The 17,313-nt window shown below is 41.0% G+C and overlaps 1 protein-coding gene and 1 long non-coding RNA gene across 2 annotated transcripts; both read right to left on the bottom strand.

Moving 5' to 3' along the window:
* Positions 1–8,007: 8,007 nt before the first annotated feature.
* Positions 8,008–13,984, bottom strand: LOC115776266 (uncharacterized). Its single transcript, XM_030723880.1, has 7 exons — positions 13,867–13,984; positions 12,873–13,169; positions 12,475–12,780; positions 11,590–11,685; positions 11,432–11,513; positions 11,219–11,259; positions 8,008–8,943 (listed from the first exon to the last, which is right to left on the bottom strand). The coding sequence occupies exons 1-7, from the start codon at positions 13,904–13,906 to the stop codon at positions 8,930–8,932; spliced, it is 876 nt and encodes a 291-aa protein (XP_030579740.1). The 5' UTR covers positions 13,907–13,984; the 3' UTR covers positions 8,008–8,929.
* A 1,125-nt stretch (positions 13,985–15,109) lies between these two features.
* Positions 15,110–16,657, bottom strand: LOC115776224 (uncharacterized). Its single transcript, XR_004019426.1, has 3 exons — positions 15,658–16,657; positions 15,488–15,554; positions 15,110–15,231 (listed from the first exon to the last, which is right to left on the bottom strand). It is a non-coding gene; the product is annotated as an uncharacterized LOC115776224 (long non-coding RNA).
* Positions 16,658–17,313: the final 656 nt, after the last annotated feature.

Below are 17,313 nucleotides of genomic sequence, written 5' to 3' on the forward strand. Positions count from 1 at the left end.
AAGAAAGATTACAGTTTACATCTGGAGCAAAGAATAAACACTGTACATACTAAAATTCCCAGTGCTGTTCTGGGACTTTCTAGGAGAGAGACATTTGTGTATTGGAATTGTTTTATATTATGATGATGAAACAATCCTGAAAACAGTAATAGATGGAAAGCCAAAATCACTGAGGGAGTCTGAAACTCTCAGCCCTTTGCAGTGGAGACTGACCGAAGCAGTGACCACAGTAAAGCAGCAATAACTGGATTGTAATGCTAACACGAGGGTTTTGAAAGTTCACTGTGTGACAAATGAGAATTTACATGTTCATAAATGGGCAGAAATGGCATAAACTATATTTTTCTAATATGTGTATTTATAGTGTTTACTAGTTTTTTGTGACTGAATGCTGCAAGTCTTGTTTGTGTGTGTAAAAACCCAACAAAGGGACAAGGGTTGGAAATTAGCAATAGGAATACAGTGGTATGAAAAAGTTTGGGCCCCCCTGATAATTTTCATGATTTTCCTTTATAAATCATTGGTTGTTCAGATCAGCAGTTTCAGTTAAATGTATCATATAGCAGATGAACACAGTGATATTTGAGAAGTGAAATGAAGTTTATAGGATTTACAGAAAGTGTGCAATAATTATCTAAAATTAGGCAAGTTTGGGCACCCTTGTGGTTTTATTGATTTGGATACATTTAGCACTAATTATTGGAACACAAAATTTGTTTTGTAAGCTCATTGACCCTTGACCTTCATACACAGGTGAATCCAATCATGAGAAAGGGTTAAGGTGGCCAATTGCAAGTGTTTCTTCTCTTTGCATCTTCTCTTTGCATCTTCTCTTAAGAGCGGCAACAAGGGAGCCTCCAAACAACTCTCAGACGAGCTGAAGACAAAGATTGTTCAACATCATGGTTTAGAGCTGTCAGTTTCCACTGTGAGGAACATAGTGAGGAAATGGAAGACCACAGGCACAGTTCTAGTTAAGGCCCGAAGTGGCAGGACAAGAAAACCTCAGATAGGCAGAGGCGAAGGATGGTGAGAACAGTCATAGCCAACCCACAGAGCAGCTCCAAAGACCTACAACATCATCTTGCTGCAGATGGTGTCACTGTGCATCGTTCAACTATTCAGCAGACTTTGCACAAGGAGAGGCTGTATGGGAGAGTAATGCAGAAGAAGCCTTTTCTGCACACACACCACAAACAGAGTCACTGAGATCTCCTAAAGCACATTTGGACAAGCCAGCTTCATTTTGGAATAAGGTGCTGTGGACTGATGAAACTAAAACTGAGTTATTTGGACATAACAAGGGGCGGTATGCATGGTGGGAAAAGAACACAGCACTCCAAGACAAACACTTGGTACCCACAGTAACATTTGGTGGTGGTTCCATCATGCCGTGGGGCTGTGGGGCCAGTGCAGGTACTGGGAACCTTCTTAAAGTTGAGGGTCGCATGGATTCCAGTCAATATCAGCAGATTCTTGAGAACAATGTTCAAGAATCAGTGACAAAGGTGTATCAGGGCTGGATACTTCAACAAGACAACGACCCTAAACACTGCTCAGAATCTACTGAGGCATTCATGCAGAGGAACAAGTACAACGTTCTGGAACGGCCATCTCAGTCCCAGACCTGAATATTATTGAAGATCTGTGGTGGGATTTAAAGCGGGCTGTCCGTGCTCAGAAACCATCAAACCTGACTGAACTGGAGATGTTTGGAAAGAATAATGGTCCAAAATACCTTCAACCAGAATCCAGACTCTCATTGGAAGCTATAGGAAGCATTTAGAGGCTGTTATTTCTGCACAAGGAGGATCTACTAAATACTGATGTCATTTTTCTGTTGGGGTGTCCAAACTTATGCACCTGCCTAATTTTGTTTAAATAATTATTAATAAGCTGTGTGTGCAGCATGTCAGTTTCCTGCTTTCTACTGGAACCTTGTTAAACTGTCTCTTAAAAAAAAAATCTGTCCATCTGCTGCAGTTTTTGCCACCACGCTGCAACCTGACTGAAGAGATGTCAATACATCAGCGGTGCTTGCAGAGAAAGTGTTTCTCAGTACATCAAACTACGCATCACATTTCATCACTGACCTCGTTGACATGTTCTCCAGCTACAGCCTTTCCTAAAATAAGAAGCAAACACAGTTACCTATTAGGACTTTATGATGTGGTTTTAATGTTCTCTGATTTTAACTATCAAAGACACCAAAGTAACGTCCTTACGTTTGTAGATAAGAATCAAAATGATCACAAACAGCAGCAGCACAGCTACACCCACTGCTCCACCGATGATGGCCTCAGAGCCACCTGCAAAATCAATCAGAGACCAAAAAGAAAATTAATATCTAAGAGGTTCTTTAAAGTTAAAAAAACCTTAAACTTTCTCATCCAGAACTTTCCATCCATCCCTCCATCCCTCCATCCATCCATGCCTTCATCCCTCCACTTATCCGGGGGGTGGGTTGCAGGGCAGTAGCCTAAGCAGATAGGCAGAGGTGGGAAGTAACGAAGTACAAATACTTCGTTACTGTACTTAAGTAGATTTTTCAGGTATCTGTACTTTACTTAAGTATTTATTTTTCTGACTACTTTTTACTTTTACTCCCTACATTTTTACACAAGTATCGGTACTTTCTACTTCTTACATTTTCAAACAGACTCGTTACTTTTAACGTCAGAGAGAAGTTTGCATTTCCGGTCAGTGCGCCGTCAAACATCAAACGATCTGAGCCTAAACGGAGGAATAATAACACATAAGAGACAATCGTACTGCGTATCCTCCATCACCGGGGCTTATCTCGTACAAAGGGATTAAATACGCAAACCCATATAATTAATGTATCATTTATAGCGCTATAATCGGGCCGGACCGAGTCCGTAAGTTGCGCTGCGGCACATAAACAGCTTAGCTAGCGCTACTGAAGAGGAGCGAGCATGAAGGGAGTAACGTGTGGCAGGTAAATGCAACGTTTTTAAATGCTCAACAAATATCAGCAAACACACAAAGTGTGTGCAGTTTGTCACACAGTGTGTCTGCGAGCTAAAAGAAGAGCTGCTGCATTTCAGGGAGAGCAAAGAGAGAGAAGTTCACTCAGAGATGGAGAAAGAGGACAGGAGAGGAAGAAGAGAGGCTAGATTTAAAGGTAAGGACTGGAAAATAAACTGAAGTATGCTGACTTTGTGTAATTCAAAGATTGTATGAAAATACTGCAGTTTAGTGTTTAATAAATAGGTTAGTTAGCTTTACTGTAAATACAGTAAAGCTCTGTGTTGGACTGGAGCACAGTGTTTGTGTTCATGGTCAGAGTTACAGGTTACATCAGTGCAGCAGAGATGAGTTTGAATCAAAGCTGCTGATGCTGAGATTCATTCACTGAATCCAACATTTCTACAGCCTGTATGCTGTCAGTGTAGGGGATGGAGATCAGCTCAGAGAGCTGTGAAATACTGGGTTACATCTTTGTGAGTTCACTTCATCCACACAGAGCAGTAAACCTCAGAGCAGCAGCAGCAGGTCAGCTGATCACAGCCTGCACACCAACATCATTTACTGCAGCTACAATAGAAAGCTGTGATTCTTCTCCCCATGCAGAGCCACTACAGCTGATCTTAGGGTTCCTCCACCTTCTGAATCCCACTGTAACCCCTGAGTATCCTCATGTTGGTGTTTAGGTGGAGACACAGTTACCCTCTACTATGGAGGACACAGAGAATAGAGCTGTGCTTAAATTCACTTTCACAGTTTGTGTCCTACAGAACAGATTCAAGCTGAGTGCATTCATTAGGATTAAAATTTAGATTGGAATAACGTTTGTATTCTCATGTACTATTTTATATTATTACAATAATATATAATGAGGTTCGGTTTGTTTTACACAAAAATAGCAGGTAGAAACATCCTCCAAAGAACTACTTTTACTTTCTTACTTTGAGTACATTTCAGAGCCTGTACTTTTTTACTTTTACTTAAGTAGAGAAGTTGAACCAGTACTTCGACTTTTACTAAAGTATTTTTTAACATAAGTACTTGTACTTCTACTTAAGTACAGAATGTCAGTACTTTTGCCACCTCTGCAGATAGGCCCAGACCTCCCTCTTCCCAGCCACCTCCACCACCTCATATGCTCATCCTGGTGTTCCCAGGCCAGCTGAGAGATATAATCTGTCCGGTGAGAGCTTCGCATTTACTCTAAACTCCTTCTTCACCACGACCGACTGGTGCAGTGTCCCCATCACTGCAGATGCAGGCCCGATCTGTCTGTTGATCTCCTGCTCCCTTCCCCTGTCACCCATGAAAAAGACCCGGAGATACTTAAACTCCTCCATCTGGGGCAGCAACTTGTCCCTGATCCGGAGTGGGTACTCCACCCTTTTCCAGCTGAGGACCATGGCCTCAGATTTAGAGGTGCTGATTCTCATGCCAGCTGCTTCACACTCGGCTGTGAACCGTTCCACTGTGAGCTGGAGGCCACCACCCGATGAAGCCAACAGGACCACATCATCTGCAAAGAGCAGAGACGAGACTCTGAGGCCACCCAGGTGGAAACCTTCCCCCACCTGGCTACACCTAGAAATTCTGTCCATAAAAATAAGTGACAAAGGGGGTTTTAAACAGTGACAGTTTAAGCTTGATGAATCTTTCAGAAATTTCAGTGCGTTTCTCTGGAAGGTTTTTAGAGTGGTGACATCATCACCCACTGAAGCGTTTGAGCTGTTTTTATTTTTCATGTTTTTTCTCAAACTGCCGTTTCTCTGTCCATTTTCATGGCACAGAGATAAGAAACATATGTCCTGCCTCAGGAACATCTCCTTGTGTTCATAGTGTGAAAAGTTTGTCACTGGGACCGACAGTTTCTGTGTAACGGCAGGGTAGGTCAGCAGGAGTTTCTTCTGTCTCAGAGAAAATAAACAGCATGAAGCAGCTTGTTGCTGATTGGTGAATTCAAATTCAGCATCCAGCTGCAGAGCCATTCAACACTGATTTTTTTAAATGTGGCAGAGAAACACAAAGACACACATTTATGTATTTATCCAAATGTATTTATCTTCTGGAGTTCATAAATGCATGGAGTCGTTTCTCCAGGGTACAGACGGTAGTAAGTGGGGCGGTCAGCGGCTTTTTGTTGTAGGCAGCAAAGTCATCTGCTGCCTACAACCGCCCCACTTACTACTGCTCGCTGTGTTCGTGTCTTAAAGCTCTCTGATGTCCATGAGAGGCTTACAGACATCTTCTTCACACACACTGATTTCTGTAGTTTTTGCCAAACATGCAGTATTTCAGTCATGCCTTGATATAAAATCAGCAGCTAAAGACGTGAATTACTCACCTTTGACCTCTACATGTATCTGTCTGAGTATAAATGTGTTGTCGGCTGACTCTCCTCCACACCAGTACACACCAGCATCCTGTGAGAACACGTGACTGATGGAGATGTTGACGGCCCTGCTGGTCTCTGTGAATTTGAATCTCCTGTTTGATGCACTTGATAAAATATTCTCACAGATGGAGTTTTTCTCCTTGCAGAAAAACCTGTGCTTGCATTTGTCACCATAATCACACGTGATGGTGGTTTTAGCTGTTGTGTGTGCAGTCTGGTAAAACGGTTTCGGGCAGCCGTTTTTATCTGCAACAGAAAAAGAGACATGCATGCAAAATGAAACACAGTACAGTGTGTATCATATATTTTATTCTCCACTAAACACTGCAACATTATTTATTTGTTCATGTAGCATAAATGACGACTTACATGAATGCCAAAGTTTGTGTGTGGGAATAAAAATTAATGCTTATTACCAACTTCAAATTCTTGCTCTTCTCCGTCACACTGGTTGCCCCTGCGTCTTCCTCCAGAGTGCTCATTCTTGAGTTTGACCATCAGCTTGCCAGGGTTTATTTGGGCTTTTTTTGGATTGTGAACTACATATGTCATCTGAAATCTTCCATTTGTTTTATGATTGCAGATGAATTTGTGCCGCTTGTCCTTGCAGTCCCCTCCTCCTGACAACAGCTCACAGCCTAAAGAATCCAAAATAGTTATAAGAAGTATGAAGTAATAATTATGGTGCATGTCAAACATGTAAACAGGGAAGTTTAGTGAGCTGGAATAAATCACCTAACACAGCTCCTCTGATCTGAACCTACAGTTCTTCCTCCTCTTCCTCCTCTGCCTCTCAGACTCTCTGCTGGTATCTACCTTCATCTCACTCTCATATCAGCTGAAATATGTTTTGAGCTGCTCTGTTTAATGGCAGCTGTGCTGTGTCCAACTTTAGCAGCTAATGTTTTAGCATTTCAGGAAAACAAACTGATCTTTAATCGTCCAACAGCAGAAAAAATGTTTTATTTTCTCAGCGTTGTGTCCCTGAGTGTGATGATGCCGTAAACTCCTCATAGCACTTATAAGTACAGTATGTAGGCATAATATTGTAATAAGCATAATTACATCATACCATTGAGCAGCGTGTAACATCAGTTTTGAGGTGATCTCTTTACCTGTCATCAATGAGAGGATGAGGAGCAGGAGCTTCATTTGTTGGATGCTCATTTTCAAATCTCGATCATCGGTTTGTCTCCAGTGTTGCTTCTTTAATTTCTGTCTTTATCCTTTTATGTTAAAAACAAAGTAACTCCTCCCCTTTCATACCCCCCGTCTTTGTTACCCACTCACAGTGAATAAGAAAACAACACTTTGAATTAACAGGAAGTTGGTAAAACAGAAGTGGCTCAGACGTATAATGGGAAATTACTTTATGAGTTATGAGGAGAAGAATGGCTGGAGGGGCGGACTCAGCGGTGCTAAAGGCCAAGAAAAGAGAAATGACCACAGCGGTGATTACACCACTGCCTTCATATATTTTTAATAGTATTAGATCATTCAGTTCAAAGTTAGCCTATGTTGAGATAACAGGCTATGATTCACTGGATAAAGTACAGGAAAATACTGCTTCCAAAAAACTATTTAAAACCTGTCATTATAACAGCCTTCTGTGCTTTAATGCTGAGTTTTAGGTTGCTGGTTTGATTTTATTGTCGTCCCTTCTTGTGCTTCTAGCTCAGTGTTGCCCCCTCATTGTGTAGTTTGAATAGATGCATTTTTATATCTGATATAGTTTCACTTCCTGCCTTCTCCCTCCTTTGTGACTGTCCCTCCTGTTGATTGTGTCACCTGTGCTCAGCTGTTTGCCATTGTGTGGTCATTCCTCTGTGTGTGTGTGTGTGTGTGTGTGTGTTTATAGTCCTGGGTTTGATTTTTTTGTTTTGCTTTGTGTTTGTTTAAACCTGTAAATGGACTACTTCTTATACAGCACTTTTCTACAACACATTTACCCATTCATACAAGCACTTCCACATGTATCTAAGCTAAGTGCTTTTATTGTCTAACATTCACACACATTCATACTCCAACGCTTGCAGCAGAGCGCAACTTGGAGTTAAGTGTCTTGCTGCAGCCTGGAGCAGCCAGGAATCAAACCACCAACCTTCCAATTAGTAGGTGACCTGCTCTACCAGAGCTATAGCAACCCCTGCATGTGCTGCTTGCAGGTGTTCAGCACACCACATCACAACATTGCTCTTCAGTGTGATACTGAGGCCAGTGTTTCTCAAACTGTGGGGTCATGACAGGTGGGGTGCAACACCACCCCCGACATCGCTTTCTGTGGGGCATAAATAGATTTCATCAAGTGAGGCGTGACAGAAAAAGTGTGAGAACTCCTGCTTTAGGTGAACAGTGCTGGAGTTTTGAAGGTTCCAGCTGCTGGTGAGTTCAGGGCCTCCTTCGCTGTATTTTCAGGTGACAGGTTTTCAGCAGGTCCCAGGGCCGGAGCTCAGGCAGGACTGTTCAGCACCCACACTTTAAAAATATGGGGACAAAAGTCGGCCTGCACAGATATTTAGGGTTAAAACATTTTATTAGAGCAATGACACTCAGTCAGCAACTCAATGCTGCCCCCTACTGTCTATGCTGCTCATTAAAGACAATAGGAGGACATTACAGACAGCACGTCTCCTCCTGTACATTATTGCAGGAAATATGAATGGGTGGGTGAGAACAAATATATTTAAGCAGCTATATGAAAATACAAGCAAACCTCTTAGGTTATAAATAACAGCTCTTACTGTTGAGATATTATTTTTCAATCCAGGCGCTTAGAATGCTTTTACACTCACTGCACTAAAGTCCAGAGGATCTAAGTGTGGGTGTTGTGTATCTGTTAGGAAAATAAGTTCTGTGTTAGTACAATAAGTCATCTAGCTATAATTATCATGCTAATGTATGAGCTGTTTGTCTCCTTTGTGAGGAGGAAGAAAACCTTGTATGACCTTCATGTTCTTCCCCAAGGACTTCTTGGTGAAAGAGTATCAACTGCCAGCTTCCTCCTTATCTACATTTCTTCTGTCATATAAGGTCATGCACATGATCATGTGTATAAAATGCTCCTTGGGCCTTCATTTAGCGACCACATCCTGACAACGTCTTTTTTATGTATTCTGCTCCTTTCCTGCAAGAAAGTAACTCATTGCTGTGAGAGCTGTTTGTGTGCCTGGTCCTTGATACTGTAAATGAAGAATATGTTTTTTCTGACAGTATCACACGTGAAACCATCCTTTTTTGTTTTCATAAATCTGTTAGATTCCTTGCAGAGCTGATCATCATTTTTTCAGGGACTTGTTGACGGTTGAGTAGAGCGGCTCCTCGGCCGTTTGGAGCGGAGTGACACTCGAGCTGGTTGGACATTTGGTGAACTTCACAGTAGAATAGTGACAGGCAGAGGAGCTGGGTTTGAGCGCCTCACCGCCAGCTTTATCCCAGTTTTGAAAGTTGATGGTAGCGTAATGCGTCGAGGCAGCGTGGCTCGGAGGGTTGACGGTGACATAAATGGTGTTTAATGCAGGTTCTGGCGGCTGGAGGCGCTCCTGTATCTCCTCATAGGTACAATCCTTCCAGAGAACAGTGAGAAATACATTTGAATCAGTTCATGTCTGATTTTAAAAATAAACAATATCCATATAATTTCCACTCTTCTCAACATCTGGTTTTGGTTGAAAAATAGTTCAGCTGCGACTTCACTGACTTCTGGACGCTGCTTCTACCTTCTGGTGAACGTTTGAGCTCATAGGTGGTTTTGCAGGCACGTTTATGACCTACAGTTTAAAATTGAAACAACCTCTCACGGTCAGGAAAGGGTGAGTAAATAATGTGTTTGGGTTAATTCTGAAGAAAAACTTAAATATGGATTTTTTTATATTTCTGAGGACTAAATGGCATTAGATGCAAACAGACTGGTTCTTATATCAACTATATTTGAGCTCTTTATACAACAATGTGTTGTACAGCACTTTGGCCAGCCTTGTTGTTGTTTTTAAGGTGCTTTATAAATAAATTTGTATGGTAACACTTTTCATTCACACCTGTTCATACAAGCACTTTAGTATTTTGCCCAGAGATACTTTGATATGTTAACTGGAACAGCCTGGGATTGAACCAACAACCTTCTGACTCACAGGTGAGCCACGCTCCCTCCTGAGCTACGGCACCATTAAACACTGATGTGGCCATCAAGACACACACGGTCACATACAGGAGCGCTCAATTTGGGAACGCTGTAGGTCGTTCTGGAACGACTGATGATGTCATTGGATTTAAGGATGTGTCAGGATGTGTTTATGTGCAACATTTCATATGATCGATCATCAGAAACTGGAACCTCTTACTGACCAAAACACTAAAGAGGTCCTGTAACAGGATGGGGAGGGCAGAGAGGTGACAATCTGTCAATCCAGTCTGGTTTCCACCCCCGCCCCAGCACAGAAACTGCTCTTCTCAGAATCACTGATGACCTTCTTATGGCAACTGATTCATGACGACTCTCCCTCCTCATCCTCCTTGATCTGAGTGCAACCTTTGACACCATCACCCATCTCCTCCTACAGATTATCTTCTGTTGGCATCACCCACAGCTTAAGACTTTCAGCCACAGGTGTGCCTCAGGGTTCTGTCCTGGGGCCCCTCCTCTTTATTACTTATCTTCTTCCCCTTGGCAATATCTTTCATAAATTTTGTATCAATTTTCACTACCAGCTCTATTTATCCATCAACCCAACTCTTCCCTCCCACCCTCCTCCCTCACCACCTGCTTGTCAGAAATCAAATCCTGGTTCGCCTCAAACTTTCTTAAATGAAACAGCAGTAAAACTGAGTTCCTGCTTGTTGGAACAAAATCCATTCTATCCAAAGTCGACAGTTAGTCCCTCACCATCTGCAGCTCCTCAGTTTTCCCCTCCTCTCAGGTTAAGAGTCTGGGTGTCATCCTCGACAGCACTCTGTCGTTACACTCCCATATCAATATTATTACCTGGACTGCATACTTTCATCTCTGAAACATTAATCACCTTCACTGCTTCCTCTCCTCACATACCTCCTCCATCCTAGTTCATGGTCTTGTTACCTCCCGTATTGATTATTGTAATTCTCTTATATTTGGCCTCCTCTCGAATCCCTCCATGAGCTTCAAATGGTTCAAAAGTCAGCCGCTCGCTTTATCACCAAAACCCCCTCATTTCACCCAAAACTCACCTGTTTAAGATAGCTTTAGTTCCCAGGTCATTTTATTTTAATTTCTTATTCTGTGCTTTTATGTGATTGTTGGTTTTTATCTCTGTAAAGTGTCCTTGGCTGTTTTGAAAGGCGCTTACAAACAAAATTATTATTATTATTAATGTTGCAATAATATCATTATTTTTGGCTTTGTGAGAGACATCTGACAACACAACTGTTGTTTATGGAAATAACGTCAACATCTGCTTTTACTGCTGTAGCGCCACCAGAGGCATACTGAGGTAACTACAGGTTTAACCCTGTGGCGGTTCACTTCTTACCAATATGAATGTCCATAATAAGTTATGCAACTGACCCAAAAGAGATAAGACATCAGCAGCAAGACTACTGACCAATGACCATTCAGTTCTCTAAACAGCTGAATTAGCTAAGACTAAAGCTGTGTGTGATTGGTGACGTGCTGCCAGCCTTCGTGTGAGCATGCTGACCCCCAGATTGGGAACCCCAGGCTAAGTTTTTGGTCTTACTGATGTTACTGTAAGTGAAGCCGGATAAAGAAAAGTTATGCTGCATAACTTGTAGTACAGGCCGCACTGACAATAAACTACACCGTGCACCAGCTAGATATAACAAACAAGGAAAACTGTCCACGCTCACCTCGTCTGTACGGTTTCCTGTGGTTTTTGAACATGAAAATCCTGGAAAAGAGAAAAGACAACAAAAATAAATAAACATTAAGTCGAAGATTGCAAAGATGCTTCTGCTGCTGTGCTTCTTAGATATCATCTGCACAAGATAAGGAAGCATGAATGTGGTTTTGTGGGTATAGCACAGCATGCCTGCTTATGCTGTAATTATACGTGTTCTTACGTTTGTAGATGAGGATCAGAACTATCAGAAGCAGCAGTGACAGCTGCACAGATGATCACAGAGAAGACGGCCTCAGAGACGCCTGAAAATGAATCACAGATCAGTTAAAGAGTCGGTAAAGATTTTCTGTTCTGAGGAGGTTCAGTGGACTTTACTACCATGAACTTCTCCATCAGCACCCTCACTGTGAGTCCATGCAGCTGCAGTGATCGCTGCAGATGAAGAAACAGTAGATGTGGCTGGAGTCGGTGATACTGAAAGAAAAAATCATTTATAGATTAATAGTATCTTAATCAAATCACAGATTCATCAGTTTGGTAAATAAAAATGTGTATTTTTTAGAGGTTTTCCTTCTTCTCCTTTGATCCTGCTGCATCACAAAGAAAGTGTTTGTTAATAAATTTTTGCCAATAGCTTTTTAGAATGACCTAGTTTAATTTAATTTGATTATTAGGCACTTTGTTCACACTTTCATGGCTTAATGGGACACTTGGAGCTGCTGTTAATGATGTCGCATTTATCCATTGATCGTAAAACTGTAACAACAGGACTTTAGCTCAGTTTCCTGCTGTCACATCAGCACAGGCTGAAGACAGGTGCAGGAAATGAAAGCACAGGCAGCAGCATTAGCTCCTCTGTGGCCTTGTTAACCAGTTTCATATTGAGGAAGCTGACTGCTGCGTGTCGCAGCTCTGCAGTGAGAGGACACTGAAACTTTGAAATGTTGTGTAAGCACTTCGGCCTACAGTTATTATGTGTGATTATTTTTAAAGGCTGTAAACTATTCAGCTAATAAACATTCCCAGTATGTCGCTGACATAAGAGTAACTGTAAGAGTGCAGTCTTAATCACACAGGTCATTACACCCACTTTCCTTAGAGCTCTGTCTGAATCAAACTCCTTTGCATAGTTTCCTTCCTCACATACAGTTTGAAGGGGCTCACTGAGCGAGTTATTAATATATTTAGCATTTATGTTCACAATTACCATCCTTTAATATTCACAGTCTGAAGCAGGGAGGGTTAGATAAGAGCATGACTCACCTACAGTCACCAAGAGTTTGTGGATGAAGAAGCGCCGCCTGTCGGTGCTTTCTGCTCCACACCAGTACGTCCCGCTGTCGTTCACTGTCACCTCTCTCATTGTGATGCTGATGTTTTTCTTTTGTTTGTTGTCAGTCATGGAAAATTTCACGTTCATCTCAGTATTTGTGGTGTTTACAAGAGGCTGACATGTAGATGGATCATCTCCCTTGCAGATGAATTTTGTAAGTAAGGAGTCGTCATCGTATTTACACCAGTATGAGAAGTTCTGTCCGATCATCAGGGATCTTCTGAAGTTAACAATAACTGTTTAAAAAACCAAATACAAGTATCTGTCAACATGTTTTAGTCATACCTAAATATAAAATATGAGCTTTAAAGGATGAAGAATTACTCACCTTTAAGCTGGATTTGTTTGAGTAAAAAATTGTAATTGTTGTCATTTGATTTTATGCCACACCAGTAGAGACCAGCGTCCTGCAGAGACACGGTACTGATGGACACATTGAATCCTTTGTCTCTGTTTGTGTCCGTGTATTTTGAACTTGATTTTCCTGATAAAACATCTATGCAGCTGGAATTGCTTTGTTTGCAGAAAAAGTAGGACTGGTGCTTGTGTGGAGAATCACATCTGATGGTGGTGTTTTCTGTTTTATTTACATTTTGATAAAAGGGTTTTGGGCAGACATTTTTCTCTGCAAAAGAAAAGATAGATTAAATATGCCAAATCAAACGCTGTAACATCCACAGTTATGCACATTATTTGCAATTAAAATTGAAATTGTATTTCTTCATTTACCTGAAAATACTGAATTTAGAGGAGTTATTTTTAGGCAAAAAATAAAAAAGATATCATTAAAAATAATGGACCTAGACTTCATGGATGCATTGGCTGACTAAACATTGAATCTGGCTAAAATCTGGAAACTGTGTATATGTGTGTTTTGTTTGTTCTAATAAAATAATTAAAAACATGCAACATGAATAATTGTAAATAAAAAGTAAGTGCCTCTTACCAACTTCAAATACTAGATCCTGTTTGCCAGACGATGGCTGAAAATTTGTTTTGTAGATGGTCAGATTAAAAGTGTTTTCTTTTATTGTTGGGCGATAGTCGACTAAATGATACATTGTACATGTTCCTTTTGTTTTTCCACGGTTGCAGGTGAATTTAACCCATCCTTCTTTGCAGGTGTTTACTTCACACCCTAAAGGCAAACATTCACATCACGTCAGCCACTTAAAAAAATCCCTTCATGCAACAGTCTGAAGATAATTTTTATTAATGAGAGCTGTAGCTTCACTGCAACTCATGATCTACTGATTGAAGTAACTTGTGTAAGATGCTGTAACAGAGCTCTGTCAGTGTCAGTAATGAATGAATATTTTTACCTGTGATCAGTGAGAGGATGAGTAGGAAAGAGCTCTTCATTTTGAGGGTCTTAAACAGTGAAGAAACACTGAGAAAATGAATTTGTCAGTTCTTCTTTCATCGTCAGTCTCCAGTGCATGCAGCTGTGTTACATGAGTTTACGTATCAGGCGACCGTTAAGTCACCCTCCCCCCATCTTCCTCTTTCTACGACTTGGTAGGTGTAACACTCCCCTCACAGATCTCCTGATTGCCTTTCAAAAAAGTCACATAGAAACTAAATTACCGGCATACAGTATGTGCTGCACTGTAGTTTAAACATAAGGGATATTCATAATTATCAACATTTTCCAAAGCGTACTCTTTTTCAGCGTTTCTGCATTAATCTTGATACTGCAACGTCTGTCAGGATGTTGAAAGGACACACAGCGCTGCCCCCCCCCCCCTCTCCTCTCAGCCAATCAGCTCATAAACAGTGATGGAGGACACATTATTCATCTATATCATATATATTCATAAAATAAAAGCACAAGCTGTGTGTGTGTGTGCATCTCTCTCTTTTTTTCCCCCGTTTTTTTTTCTCCAATGCCCTTGCAGGGTTCTGTAAAACACATCCTGGTGTTGAAAAATTCTGTAGATCTTGGTATCAAATATACTCTTTCCTATCTATTAAATCATTGTATTGTTGCACTAATAAAAATCCATCCATCCATTCTCTTCTGCTTATCCTTTTCAGGATCTCGGGAGGGCTGGAGCCTAACCCAGCTGTCATAGGGCGAGATGCAGGGTACACCCTGTAATTAACAGATATACTTATTAGGGCTGGGACTCGATTAAAAAAATTAATCTAATTAATTAGAAGCTTTGTAATTAATTTATCGAAATTAATCACATTTTAATCACATTTCAGTATTTAACATTAGAAATATTAATTTAAGTTTGGTTGATGAATGAATCAATATACATAAGCTTACACTTCAAAATCTTATTTATTTTTCCACCAGTCTGCTACACAGACCAACAAATGGTGGAAGTGCTCCTGTGATAACCAAACTCACATTTCAGCATCAAGGAATACAGCTGAGCGAATGATTAATTTCCAACTATATTAAGTGGGACATTAACGTTTAATTAAAAATGTTTAATAAACATTATGATGCTTAATTTTAATTTCAGCCAACCCGATTTGCTCAGGAACAAATGAAACACTGAAACAAACCAGTTATCACTCAGCGGCGGTTGAAAATGATATTACAGCATGTAGCGGCCCCTTGGATGGTATAAACCAAACACGTAGAGTTTCAAACGGGTGTCGTTTATTTCTCTTTCTTTGGTAAGCACCAGACAGTGGTACTGTGACACTTTGCCATCTTGACACCGTGAAAACTACAGAACAAAGCAGATATAATTCACAAACAATTCTTATGAACATTATGTTACAGTATTAGTCACAATTCCAAATAGTAAATAAGTGTTAACAACTCCATAACCTTTCCTTTAAATAAACAAATAAAACTTTCAAACACATATTACAGGCAATCTTGACAAACTATGCAATTTACTCATATGAACAAATGAAATGACACTTTTCAGGTAAAACAAATAACATTTGTCATAGAGTGTACAATCAACATTTCTATACCTCATTCCGCTCTCCAAGGGCGCTAATCAAGTTTTAGACCCGGACCTCTCCGCTAGCGAGCTCTGCACTAAAGAGCGTGCGTGGAAAAAAGAGCGAAACAGTAAAGATAATGCAACAAATGACAAGACAAACTTGTGTCTTACGAACATCAACTTATAAACAATAAATACCACTTGGCTTTCTTCGTCTTCCACCTCACAACGTTATCTACACGTAGAGCCAAACCAGACGGCCGCAGAGTGTTGGCATGGCAACCGTAAACATAACCTTTCAAAATAAAAGCGCAACACGGCAAGAACAAACTGAAAGTTGCGAGCACACCCGGAGCCACCCATAAACACTCATTATAAAAGGAGAATGTTCATCACATTTAGTAGGCATTTACACTCCCACCAAATCCTGTTGTAATGAATGAACTAATACAGGAGTAAATGAATTTACACAGGATTTCTTGAACCTACTAAACGAATAACTTCAAGCAGTGCTATTAAATGTGCATAGGTATAGATCATACACAATACAGCAGCGTACTCACAAATTGCCACTCAGTTTGTTGAAATCAGCTCTCTAAGAGAAGTACCAATTTTTGAACTGGTCGCTCAATAACTGAAGGTTTAATGGGGGCATTTTGTTTTTCTTGAGATTTTCGTTCCCCAACTTGCACTTTGACTCGACGAACTAGGCCGTCACTGCCTTGAGCAGCCTCCACCACTCGACCTAGTTGCCACTGGTTTCTCGGGAGGTTGTCATCTTTGATAATAACGATATCATTCACTTTGAGGTTGCGTTGGGGTATATGCCATTTCTGTCTTGTGGATATATTGAGCAGATACTCTCTTTTCCAACGACTCCAGAACTGTTCTATCAGATACTGAACTCGTCTCCACCTCTTGGTTGCATACAGATCCTCCTTCACAAATACTCCTGGCGGAGGAAGAGGAACTTTAGATTTCATCATAATGAGATGATTAGGTGTTATAGGCTCTGGCATCTGAGGATCATTGATTCCATCCACTGTCAATGGGCGGCTATTAACGATAGCCATGGCTTCATAAAACAGTGTTCTTAGGGAAGCATCATCAATTCGGCCTGTGCATTGCGCAAGGGTGGCATTCAGCACGTTTTTCACAGTTCTGATCTGACGTTCCCAAACACCACCTGCATGACTAGCGGAGGGGGCTTTGAAAACAAATTCACATTGTTTCTCAGTCAAGAAGATTTCTAGTAGCTTGGAGTCACATTGTTTAAGCGTTTCCTTAAACTCATTTCGCGCTCCAACGAAATTAGACCCCTGGTCACAATGCAGTTGTCGAACAGCTCCTCTGATGCTTATAAAGCATCGCAGGGCATTGATAAATGAGTCTGTTGACAAATCTTCCAGCATTTCAATGTGGACAGCTCTGGAACATAGACATGTGAAAATCAGGCCATATCTTTTGTATTCTTTGCGAGCTTTCTTTACAATAAATGGACCAAAACAGTCCATGCCACTATACGTGAAGGGTGCAGTAGCTTCCACACGTTCTTTAGGGAGTTCTGCCATTTGCTGTTTCTCCGTCGGTCGTCTAAGTTTTCTGCATAGCACACAGGTGTGTATCAACTTAGCAACCAGCTTGCTCCCTCCAATGACCCAGAATCCATTGGTCCTAAGCTCCATTTGGGTTTGACATCGACCCTGATGACATGTCTTAGCATGGTAGTGGGATACGATCAACTTAGTGATGTGGCTGTCATTAGGAAGGATGACTGGATGTTTCACCTTGTGACAGAGAGATGACTGTTTCAATCTCCCACCAACACAGAGAAGCCCTTCATACAAAATAGGG

This window comes from Archocentrus centrarchus, unplaced genomic scaffold (assembly GCF_007364275.1).
Source record: "Archocentrus centrarchus isolate MPI-CPG fArcCen1 unplaced genomic scaffold, fArcCen1 scaffold_29_ctg1, whole genome shotgun sequence".
In the NCBI taxonomy this organism is placed as follows: Eukaryota; Metazoa; Chordata; class Actinopteri; order Cichliformes; family Cichlidae; genus Archocentrus; species Archocentrus centrarchus.